The 12,361-nt window shown below is 43.7% G+C and overlaps 1 protein-coding gene across 1 annotated transcript; it reads left to right on the forward strand.

The window, feature by feature from the left end:
* Window positions 1-361: 361 nt before the first annotated feature.
* On the forward strand, window positions 362-12,356 carry LOC126985007 (sodium-dependent serotonin transporter-like; the record flags this gene model as incomplete). Its single annotated transcript, XM_050839235.1, is given in 7 exon segments — window positions 362-610; window positions 2,787-2,925; window positions 4,626-4,760; window positions 5,301-5,404; window positions 8,740-8,864; window positions 11,059-11,157; window positions 12,211-12,356. Coding segments are annotated over 7 exon segments (933 nt in total), but the record flags the coding sequence as incomplete, so codon positions are not given.
* Between the last annotated feature and the right edge of the window lie 5 nt (window positions 12,357-12,361).

Below are 12,361 nucleotides of genomic sequence, written 5' to 3' on the forward strand. Positions count from 1 at the left end.
CTTATGTTCTTATGTTCTTACCGGTCTCCTGTTGACTTCTTTTCTTATACTTTATCTATACTTTCCTACCCACCCTATACTATGGACCTACCTACCCACCTACATATATACATACATACATGCTCGCTCACCTTCCTACAACACAGCTATGGGTCATATTCTTGATTAAACATATCGACGCCCAACCTCACATAATATCAAGGCTTTCGTAGGACTATTGGGCATTTCTAGTGGTAGTGTCATGACCCTTCTGGTAGTCTGACCCTTTTTCTGTACCATGATCCTAAAAAAACTCTCATTAGAATCCCACTGATCTCCTTTTTGGCATTCGAAAATCGTAGATGTGAGAAGCGGAAGTGTTTGAAAATTCCAACCTATTATCTCCTTCAGGTATTGGCTACGCTATCTGCATCATCGACCTCTATATGGCCATGTACTACAACACTATCCTGGCCTGGAGCATGTACTACCTGGTGGCTTCCTTCAGTAGCCAGCTGCCCTGGACCACCTGCGACAACCCCTGGAACACCATCAACTGCACGCTCACGGCCGAGGTCTTCAACCATTCCGACAAGTCCCTCACCGTCTCCCCCGCCAAGGAATTCTTCAGGTTGGTGTTGTGTTGTGTTCTGGTTCCTTTTTTCTCCTCCTCCTCGTTGTCCTCCTCCTCCTCTTCCTCCTTCTCCTCCTCTTTCTTCTCCTCCTCCTCTTTCTCCTCCTCTTGTAAGTCATCCAAATTACTGACCGTTTTATAATACTCGTAATAATAATAATAATAGGCTCTCTACTTTTTTTCCTTTCTATCCTTTGACTTTTCCTCCTCCCTAACGTCTTAGAGCTGTGTGTTGTGTGTGTTATGTGTGTTGTGTGTGCTTGGTTGTGGCTTGATGTGGGTTAGGAAGTTGTTTTTATGTATGTGTATGTTGGAGGGAGTTAAGGCTGTATTGTGAATATTTAGCGACGATCTGATTTAGTGAAGTTTTGAGTGAATGAGTGAGCGAGTGGATAAATGAGTGAGAGGGAAAGGATAGACAAGGCGAATGAATACATAGGAAAGAAACAAAGAGGAATGTGGATAGCTAGTGATTCAACAGCTAAAGGAATTATTATTATTATTATTATTATTATTATTATTATTATTATTATTATTATTATTATTATTATTATTATTATTATTATTATTATTATTATTATTATTATTATTATTATTCCTCTTATTATTATTATTATCATTATTATTATTATTTACTCGATCATTACTAGTAGCATTAACATATCTATCGGCATTGCTCCCTGAAAGAAAACCTAATCGGTATTAATGACGTTCATATATAATCATCTTAATCGGGCAAATACCTGCGTGTAATGAATACTTGTCGGCGCGCACGCACACCTGGGAACCGGAGACTGATCAGGGGTTTCTGTCTCTTCGTTTCCTTCAAATCATCGCCACGAGTATGGTATTGAAGGTAATTAATGATGGGATTTTAGACGTGAGGTAAATGTAAAGGGAGGATAGTGGATTGCGCTTTTTAAAGACCGCGAGGACCAATGACGGCGTGATGCAGGCCGCCGCGGAGCCCAGCCAGGCAGTGGGCGGAGCGGGGCAGCGCGGGGAACCCACTGGCACTTTTTCTTCCCTCGGTGAATGCGTCGGCGCTCGTCCCAGTTTTAGCGGCGCGGCGCGTAGAGGGCAGGAGCTGCTCTCATAATTGGATCCAAGGACTTATCGCCGAAATTGGACCCGCGAAATGACATTGTCCCTTTAACCGGCGCGCCCTCGGCCGCCCTGCCGCCCCTCACAGGCCTCGGGTCGGCATTGTTAGGCGTTTTCGGCTCACATAAACTATTTCCAAAGGACACAAGGAAGATCAATCGGGTTCTTATGAGTGGTATCTCAGGTTCATGGTACAGAAGAAGAATCAGACTACCGCCAGGGTCATAAAGCTACACCTGGAAATGCCCAAAACTCCTTCGAAAGCCGTGTCAATTATGTGTGCTTGGGCGCCTAAATGTTTACGAATATGGCCCCGAGTCGGTCCCTGCCCTGCCCGCGGCCACGCATACACTCCGGCGGCTCGACGCTGAAGGGCAGAGCTCCAATGTTTTCTTCTTTTCGTAAAGGAAGCAACTAAAGGACAAAAACAAAATAAACAAAAAAATCCCGCCAAACACTGCCCCTGTAAAAGAAAACATAATAGAATGGCTCGAGTGTTTTCATGGGTATTGGACTCAAGAAATAACCGTTTGAACTTACTCGAAGTGGCCTAGCAAGGAAATATGGAATGCGAGCTGCTTAAAACTCATGATGTGCGTTATTCTGTAATAAAGACTAGATACATCAGTCTGTTACGCCCCGTCAATGAGGAAGTTACCATAAGAGTCGATGAAAACGTTCAGTTCATTAGTTAACAGTCCATAGCAATCCATTAACGAACTATAAGGGTTGAATTTAAGGAAAGAGTTGCCTTGGCGCTGAAACTTTAGGCGCCATGAATCGCTTGCATTATACCAACTTGCCGGGGGGATGCTGGGGATGATGGGCCATGGTAAAGTTAGGTTAGGTTAAGGGCCAAGGGAAGGTGGGATCATGGCTCTTAGAATCTGATGACATGCCTGCCTATAGTTCTGTAGTGAAGAATAGATTGACATTTACTTTGCTCTCTTTCTTATAGCTTCCCCAACACAATACTTCCCCAGATTTCTTCTCTAGAGTTGAAATAAACAGTTGACCCCATTCCCCCCTATACGCTGCGCCCTGCTGTCTCTGCTCGTGGCGGCGACAGGAAGGAGGTGCTGGAGGTGGACAGGAGTCAGGGCCTCGGCGACCTCGGCCCTGTCAAAGGATCGCTCGCTCTCTGCCTCTTCTCCGTCTTCGTCCTCGTGTACTTCTCCCTGTGGAAAGGTGTGAAGTCGACAGGCAAGGTACGGTATAGGGCATAAGAATGGATGCATAGATGGTGTGTGTGAAGAGGTATGGGGGCATGGGCACTAGGGAAGGTGTGACAGAGAATGGAAGTCAAGAGAAAGGTATCAGTATATAGGCATGAGTTACATGAAAAAAATAGGAGTTGGTGTGAAAATATAATGAATAGTCTTATTTTTTATGGGTAGGGGAATGAAATGGGTGTAACAAGAAGATATGAAAGACAGTGGATTGATGTTTCAGGTGAGTTTGCAAGTTGTGAAGGTACATAAACCGTGTCCACTTGCTAGGAAAATAGAGAAACCCAGCTTTTTTTTTTTTTTTTTTTTTTTTTAACGTCGTGGCCTATTGCGCCGGTAGGCTTCTTCCCGGTGGATTTTGATGGTCGGAAAGAGTGCAAATTTCCAGTAAGTTGAAGGAGGAAAAATAAAATAAACAGTTACTCAAAAAGATTAAATAGGAAAAAACTTATACGTTCTCAAGACAACTCTGAAAGTGAAGACCTATATACAATAAGAGAATAGTTAATTACGAAAACACTAAACTTTGGGAATAACCAAATCAAAACGCTTGAGTCCAACAAGAATCATACAAAATAGAACAGGAAGGCTAGACTAAAAATAGGTAAAGTCATAAGGGACGAAGCGAAACGGAAAACGGACATACATACTACAAGCAGGCAGGCAGACGCGGCAGCAGGAAGCAACAAGCACTATAAGCAGGGAAGGAAGGGAGGGGAGGAAGTAGGGTCACGACAATAACCTCGTTCCGTCTGTTGTTCCTCCGGCGACGAGAGCCACTTGGGGGAGTCATCGCATTGTCCCGTGCATTACCCTTTCCTCCGCCACCATCACCGCCTCCTGCTGCACCATCACCGCCTTCTCCTGTTTTATCTTAGCACTGTTTCCTTCGTCACTACAACCCGTCACCATGCATAACTCTTCCTTTCTCTCTCTTTCTATCGATCTATCTGTCTCTATTTACCTGTCTATCTATGTGTGTTAATCTTTCTTTCTCTTCCGTCCGTCGCCTAGTTCACCCGCTTCGCCCGTCTTTTTTTCTTCCGTTTTCTTTAAAGGTCCGTTTCTTCCCGTCACAGCACTCCGTCACCCTTTTTTCTGCTCTCTCTCTCTCTCTCTCTCTCTCTCTCTCTCTCTCTCTCTCTCTCTCTCTCTCTCTCTCTCTGTTTTTCAGTATTTTAACCCATTTTTTTTTTTGCTATGGACACCTGCTCTCTTTCTTTCTTCTACCCTTCCTTCTTTCCTTTCTTCCTCGCTTCGTAACTCTCTTCCCTTCTTTCTTGTATCATTCGTCGCTTCCTATTTTTTTTCTCTCGTCTCTTATTCTTGCTTGCTTCCTAATTTTCTTCCCTTTTTTATCTTGTATTCTTGCTTGTTTCATAACTTGCTTCCGTTATTTCTCTTGTATTCTTGCTTGCTTCCTTCTTTTCTTCCCATCTCTCTTGTATTCTCGCCCGTTTCATAGCTTTCTTTCCCTCTCTCTTGGATCTTTCTTTATCTGTTATTCTTGCTCCCATTCTTTCCTCCCTTTCATGTGTTTTTTGCTTGCTTTTTAATTTTCTTCCCTTCTTTCTCGTATTCCTGCTCGCTTCATAACTTTCTTTCCATCTGTCTTGTTTCCTTCTCCCTTCGCCCTGTTAATCCTCCGTTCCTTCCCGTCCCTTCGTCCTCTGCTGCAGGCGGTGTGGGTGACGGCGCTGCTGCCCTATGTGGTGCTCCTCATCCTGCTGGTGCGAGGCGTCACTCTGCCAGGGGCCACGGACGGCATCCTCTACTACCTCACGCCACGCTTCCAGATGCTGCACAAACCTAAAGTAAGACCGCATATACCTTTTCCGTGACTCCCTCTGCACCTTCTGTCCTTTTAACTAAACCTTTTGACTTACATCTTTCTGCCCAGTATCCCTTCTTCTCTTAGATAGTTCAGGTCACATTTCCAGATGCCCCACAAGCCTAAAGTAAGGATGTATAACTTTCCCTGATTCTTACAACACCTACTGTCCCCTAGATTAAACCTCTGTACCTATATCTCCTCGTCCAGCATCTCATCTTCTACAGGCTAGCTCAGGTCACTCTTCCAGATCCTGCAGTAGCCGAATAATACCGTATATCTCTCCCTTGACTGATTCCAAACTCATGTCCTATAAATTAAACTTAACTCTTCATCGCCTCTCCTCACCGCCTCAAAGTAGAATATTGAGTTGTTCTATCTTTTACCTTGTTTCTTATATTTTTTTTTATAAGCCAATGTTTATCGTCTCCACTTCCATGCCTTTCGCTTCCTCTTTCCCATTCCCTTTTCGTCTTTACCTTTCCTCTTCTTCCCTGTACACACCTGTCTCTTCCGTCTGCAGGTGTGGGTCGACGCCGCCACGCAGATCTTCTTCAGTCTCGGCCCCGGCTTCGGCACCCTCCTCGCCCTCTCCTCCTATAACAAGTTCAACAATAACTGCTACAGGTGAGAAGGAACCCCCACTGCCGCTGAAATTACCTATACCTACCTGATGATGATGATGATGATGATGGTCCGTGAGTAATGGGGAAGATAATTTCGTTTTATTTTATTTTATTTTACTTTTTTGATCATTTGTTTTTCTTTCATGATTTTTTTTGTGTGTTATTTTCCCTTTTTTTTTCTTCGTCTATTGTTTTTATTCTCGTTTTATGATCCTTCCTTTCTTTTTTCCTTCGTTTTCTGAGTTTCATCCATTGATCTTTTTTGTTGCCTATCTCTTTTCTATATTTTTCTTCGTTTTCTTTGTGTTTGTTTCCTTTCATTCTTTAATTTCTTCTCCATTTTTTTGGTTTCAGACTGCATAATTTTCGTTTCCATATTATCGTAGGGTTTTACTTTCTTTTCTCCTCTCTTCATTCTTTTATTCCTTACCTAATTTTCGACTTCAGTATTTTTTCTCCATTCGTTCTTTCATTCCCTTCTTCACTCTCCCTTCCTTCCCTACCCTTCTTACCTGTGCACCAACATCAGCATTTTCTTCCATTCTTCCAATCTTCTCTTTCCTGTTTTTCTTTCGGCAGGAGTCAAAACGTTTCCCTTGGGCATTGTTGTTTTGTGTCGCAGATTGTTGCCTTCGAGAGAGAGAGAGAGAGAGAGAGAGAGAGCCACATAGATTGACAAGCATACATACAGACAGACAGACAGACAGGGAGACAGACATACAGAAGAAGGAGGAGGAGGAGGTTGAAGACGAGGAAAACAAAACAAAAAAGGGAAAAAAACGAGATAGGAAAAAAGGACAGAGAAGAAAAAGAATAATATGAAAAGAATATCGAGAAAAAGAAATATGATAAATAATAGAAGAAAAAGGAGGAAATAGAGGAGGAGACAGTGGACGAGGAGGAGAAAGAGGAGGAAGAGGAGGAGGAGGAGGAGGAAGAAGTATGAATATTACGCAAGATTGATTAAAGTGAAGCACACGTGGCGACAGGTAACGTGACTAATGGCCATAGTTTGTGTGTGTGTGTGTGTGTGTGTGTGTGTGTGTGTGTGTGTGTGTGTGTTACTTTCTCCTCCTCTTCTGTTTTTATCTTTTGCTTTTTTTGTCCCTCCTCCTCCTCCTCCTCTTCTTCTTCTTCTCTCTCTCTCTTTCTTCATTATCGTCTTTGTCCTCGTTAATTTTCATCTCTTTTTTTTCCAGTTTTCTTTCAAGCATAATTTGTGTCCCTTTACTTCCCATTTTTTAACTTTATTCTGATTTTCTTTAGGTTGTTTCTTTTCCTATTATTTTCCTCCTTTTTCCTTCTCTTCCTTTTTCTCTCTCCTTCCTGCCTTGCTTCCTTCTTTCCATTACTCATTCATTCTTTCCTTCTTTCTTTCCTTATTCCTTCCCATTTTTTCTTTCTCTGTTTCGTTCATTTCCTTTTTCAGTTCTTTCCTTCCTTCCTCCTTTCCAATCAGCTTTTCCCCTCCCTTTCTCCTCCTCTTTTCTCTTTCCTTCCTTCGTGTTATTATTTTACTTCCTACTTCTTATTTCCACCGTTTTTTCCTTCTTCCTTTTATTTTTCCTTTGGGTCTTCCTTCTTTCATTCAGTCCTTTCTTACATGCATTCCTTCCTTCCTTCCTTCCTCTTCTTGTTCTATTCTTAACAACTCGCTTCGATCAGATATTCGTGAGAGAGTGAACATCTGAGGATACGAGAGAGAGAGAGAGAGAGAGAGAGAGAGAGAGAGAGAGAGAGAGAGAGAGAGAGAGAGAGAGAGAGATTGCTATTCGTTATTGATGATGCCTCAGGAAGTATTTAGTAGAGCAACAACAACAACAATTACTGAAGTATCATTGATTTTGGTGTTTTATCTCTCTCTCTCTCTCTCTCTCTCTCTGTCTTCTTGTCTACTCTTATGTCTATCTATCTATCTCTTTATATATCTATCTTTTTTTGTTTTGTTTCTTTTATGTTTCCGCCTATGACGCCGGAATTCTTTCACGGTGGGGCCTGAAGGTCGACCCCAGCCCGTTTTGGCGCAGGCAAGTGTTTATGGTGGCGCCATTTTCCTTGGCTCATGCTGCCCCCCGGTGCTTATCATTGACCCTTTCTTGTAGAGAGATAATCTATAGAGCCTGGGTTAATAGGTGGTCTTCTGGACATCATGTGGGTAGGCTTTGGACACTCGGCGTTGACTGAAAAATTCCGGCTTGTGACATCGAGCGGGGGGCGAACCTTGCGCGAACCCGCTTCGTCCCGGACGCGGCGCCGTCACGCTATCCACTCAGCCGCCGCCTACCCAGCACCACCGCCCATCTGGCAGTCTATCTAACGTTTTCTCCATGCCTATCTTTCACACACACACACACACACACACACACACACACAACGAAACCAATAAGCCACGCACACACACATGGATCGAAGCGACGACGAGGCGCGGGTGACCTGAACTCATCTTCACCCTTCACCTTCACCCTCACCACCATCATCATCAGCAGCACTATCTCTCACTCTCTTTGACATGTTCTTTCTTTCTTTCCTTTCCTTCTTGTTTTACCTTCTTTCTTTACATATATCACCGTCTTTCTTGCTTTCCTTTCCTTCCTTCATCATCTTCTCGCTTTCTAATTCACCGTCTCTCTCTTCTTTTCCTCTTCAATATTCTTTTCTTTTCATATCACCATCTCCCTCCTGCTTCCTTTCCCTCCTTTATTTCCTTGCCATGTCCTTCCCAAACTTTCCCTCCCGTGTTCATTTGTAAAGGACACTGATTCCTCTTCTCCAACGGTGCAACTCTACTGTCGTTGTCTGAGGACCAGGAAGAGAGTGATAGGGATGAAAGGCTGACTAAGAGATGGGGGAAGGGGGTAGGAGAGGGAGGGATAGATGAGGTGTGAGAGAGAGAGAGAGAGAGAGAGAGAGAGAGAGAGAGAGAGAGAGAGAGAGAGAGAGAAAGGAAGGATTTGTTGGACTGAAAGACAGATGGTTTTCTTCTCTCTCTTCCCTCTCCTCCCCTCTCTCTCTCTCTCTCTCTCTCTATCTATCTATCTATCTATCTATCTATCTATCTATCTGTCTAACTAACTGTCTGTATATCTATCTATCCATTTATCTATCTCCGTCTCTCTCGCTCTCTGATGAATTGTGCCTCTAGCATCGCATTCACCTACTTTCCTCCTTCTCTCCTCCTCCTCCTCTTCCTCCTCTTCCTCCTCCTCCACTTCCTTCTCCTCACTTTATCACGTACTGCCTCTTCTACCTCACTCTTCCCATTCTCATTTCTCGCCTCGTCTTCCCGCTTCGCCTCCGTCCCGCACTAACACCTTCCTCTCGCCTTGCCACCTCCAGGGACGCGCTGCTGACTTCCTCCATCAACTGCCTCACCAGCTTCCTCGCCGGCTTCGTGATCTTCTCCGTGCTGGGCTACATGGCGAACGTGCAGAACAAGAACATTTCCGAGGTCGGGGAGGAAGGTACGTGAAGGGTCCGTCCTGTACTTTACTTACTGGTTAGGTTTCCGTCTTGATTATGGTGTTCAGTCTAGATTCGCTGGTGTTAGTAAGGGTATGAAGTCCCCTAGATTTTGTGCAGAGAATTATGACCCACCCAAAGAAAAGATATTCAAGGACTAAGAATAACAATACATAAAGAGATTGCGTGTTGGTCTGCCTGGTTGTAATAGGTTTCAAGAGTTCCATAGACTACGTTTGGATCTCAGTGTGTTTATTACGGTTCTCAATCACACTCGCATATCTACCAAACACCTTATAGCCTTTACTGAAAAACTTATTTCGCGTCAGACTACCAGCCCAGCCAAGGTGAAGATTAAGTTTGACGTCACCATCCACACCCATGCCCAGTGTTCCCCTCTCATTGCCAATCTCAACTTTGCCTCACAAGGGACAGAGCACCCGGCCCGCTGACGCCTCCCTCAAGCTGGTGTGCAGTGGTGGGATGACTCATTCAACGAGGAGTCTCATATAGGCCTGTTACGTGGAGAGGTTGATGATGAATTACAGCAATGTATATCCTAGAGAGTTTCTTGATGGACCTTGACTTTGTACGCCGATATTATCACCTCACTTTTTATTGCGGTAGAGACTAAAACCATACAATTAAAAATGTTTGGTCACTGTTCTCTCCATTAAAGTTTGCTTCTTTCTTATATGACACCAAGAACGTCGGCAAAATCATTTAAGAGGAAAATTTATTTGTTAACAAGTACCAAGTAAAGTTCTCGCATTGCTCAGTTCCAGTTATATGCTCATACCCCCAAAACGGTCTTACTCATACATTCCCAGAAGCAAAGTTTAGTGCAAATGTTGCTGTCCCTCGTCTCCCCTTCCCACCTCCCTGGCCTGACGGTACATTTGCTGCATATGTTTTGTTCCGTGAGTCGTTTGCTTAGCGGCGTCACGCACTCCTTGTCCTTGTACCACTTGCGGGGAGGGATCGCGCCGGACTCACCACAGTGATGAAACATGAATACAGTCTTTATGCTCACTAATCCGTATGCCCTCCCCCCCCCCCTTTTTTTTTACAGCAAGGGAGGCAACTCAAGGGCAAAAACAAAGACTCCACCACCAACAATAATAAAAGCTCGCTAGACGCTGCTTTACTAACTATACTTTACTAGCTTCACTGTTTAGCGGCTTATACGACCTAATGTATGTATTAAATTATTGTGTGAAACTACTAGCTCCGTCCAATTAGCCTGCAGTACAACTTACAAACTTTCACGTTTTCACAAACTCATGTCTTTGTGGTTTGTCTTACTTTCCCATATGACTGACATGATAATCTAAATTCATAGTGTTGGTTTTCGTGTAATGTGTTTTTTTCTGCTTGTCGCAAATTTCTCTGCTTCTTGGAAACCAGAGTTGTCACCCTCAGCCTGACCCCGACAAAAGGTGACCCACATAACTCTAAAGCAGTGACAGAAACAATAATTGAGGTCACGTAAAGAAACAGAGAATGTGTAGCTACCTTCGTGACCGCCGTGATGGACTGGCTTCCCTGAAATTATTTGAGGATAGTTCTGAGTAACGCAGTAGGCAGCATTATTATTCCTGTCTCTCCATAAATAGAGAAAATGATAAAAAGAATGAGAAAGATGGAAAAATATGGATAGATGGACGAATAGATGGATTCCAATATTGTTTTTGTGCTGTACATTTTTTTTCATATACTTGAAACTAATTATTATTGAAGTATTACTGATGTTCATATTCAACTAAGCACATCAAAGGGTTAAACAGTTTACCACAGTGCATATAATAGCTGAAGATGCGTAGAAGTGTGTGAGGTATCGCTGATGGGGGCGCCTCACCTCATCTTTTTATTATTTTGCCAAGACAGTTTGCGAAAGCACGAAACCATGAAATGTAATACCGCAAAAAAAAGCAAAGGATGACAGCAGTATATTCTCGACGCCTCACTATTCATTATATGACAGACATTTTTCTGGGTATGTGTTCAGCGTCAGACTATGGTGGGTCAGCATTGCTCCAGTCATCTCTTACTGACACTAACTTACTATAGGGGCGTTTACGACCTCTTGCGGCAGAAGGTTCCGGTTATTGACACTTCCCACTTACTGTATTAATAGTATTCTCCAACGTCCTCCGTGCCCCTTCTATAGTGCTGACCCTTCTCCCTCCCCCGCAGGACCCGGCTTGGTGTTCACCGTGTACCCCGAGGCCATCGCCACCATGACCGGCTCCGTGTTTTGGTCTATCATCTTCTTCCTCATGCTCATCACGCTCGGTAGGTGGCTCTGCTGTCTGCCTGGTGGCCCTCGCTAGCTAGGGTGTACAGTATGATCTCGCATCCAAAGAGTAATAGGTACCAAAAAGCTCTCGTTAGATGCGAATTCGTTAGATGCGAACTCGTTAGATGTGAATTCGTTTGAGATGCTACTGTGGCCGCTGGTCTTTCGTTACACCTTTAACATATTCATTAACGCTTTCACATGTCTGATATCTATTTATATTTTCACTCATTCTGATTTCCTATTTTTCTTGTTTACTTCCATACAAATTCAATCCTCTTCTTCGTTCCCATTTTTATATCTCTTCTTATCTCGGTGTTTCCTTTCATTCATTCTGGACATTGGGCTTATGCTCATTCTTGACGTTCCTCATAGGTTTGTTTTCTTGCCGTTAGTACAGCCAAAGTTATCCGTCGCTCCTCTTGCCGAGCCATTCCCCTTCCACCCACCTCTTCGCATTTCATCGTCGGTTATTTTCGCGAAGGTCTCGTGGGTCTAAACTGCCCTCAGGTATTGTCAGGCCATTGTCCCGACGTCGCTTGTGTTTAGGAAGGGGGTGAGGCTACGGAGACAGGGAGAAGTAGTAGGAGGGAGAAGTTGAGGGGAAGAGGAAGGGTAGGAAGAGATTGTGAAGTATTATCTGTGTGAATTACTTTTTAGGAAGACCAGCTGGAAAGGGGAAAAGATTATGTAGTTTCCCAGTGATAACTATGTACTACTATTGTTTGTATTATAACCATTTCGTAAGATTAAGTTTTACTGTTAGATAACGTTTTAATTGTATTTTTTCCTGTGAATGTCTTTTGTCGTGTCTCTTCTCACCCCGCCCCGTGTTAACGTTTAGTGAATCTCCCAAAGACTCTAATAAATAAGTCAGTTTAAAAATAAAGCCAGTAACTTTTCCTTATCTAAATTAAATAAACGTTTAAAGGCACAGCAAAAAGCACTGATATCAAATAGATAGATAAGTTTATAGATAAAGAGATAAACAAGTGAAGTCTTCCTGCCATCCTTCATTCCATTGACCCCTGACGCCGCGCCGCCCGCAGGTCTGGACAGCACGTTCGGGGGTCTGGAGGCCATGATCACGGGGCTGTGTGACGAGTACCCGAAGCTGCTGGGGCGCCACAGGGAGCTGTTCGTGCTGGGGCTTCTCATCTTCATCTACGTGTGCGCCCTTCCCACCACCACCTACGTGAG

Source organism: Eriocheir sinensis, chromosome 58, assembly GCF_024679095.1.
Source record: "Eriocheir sinensis breed Jianghai 21 chromosome 58, ASM2467909v1, whole genome shotgun sequence".
Taxonomy (NCBI): Eukaryota; Metazoa; Arthropoda; class Malacostraca; order Decapoda; family Varunidae; genus Eriocheir; species Eriocheir sinensis.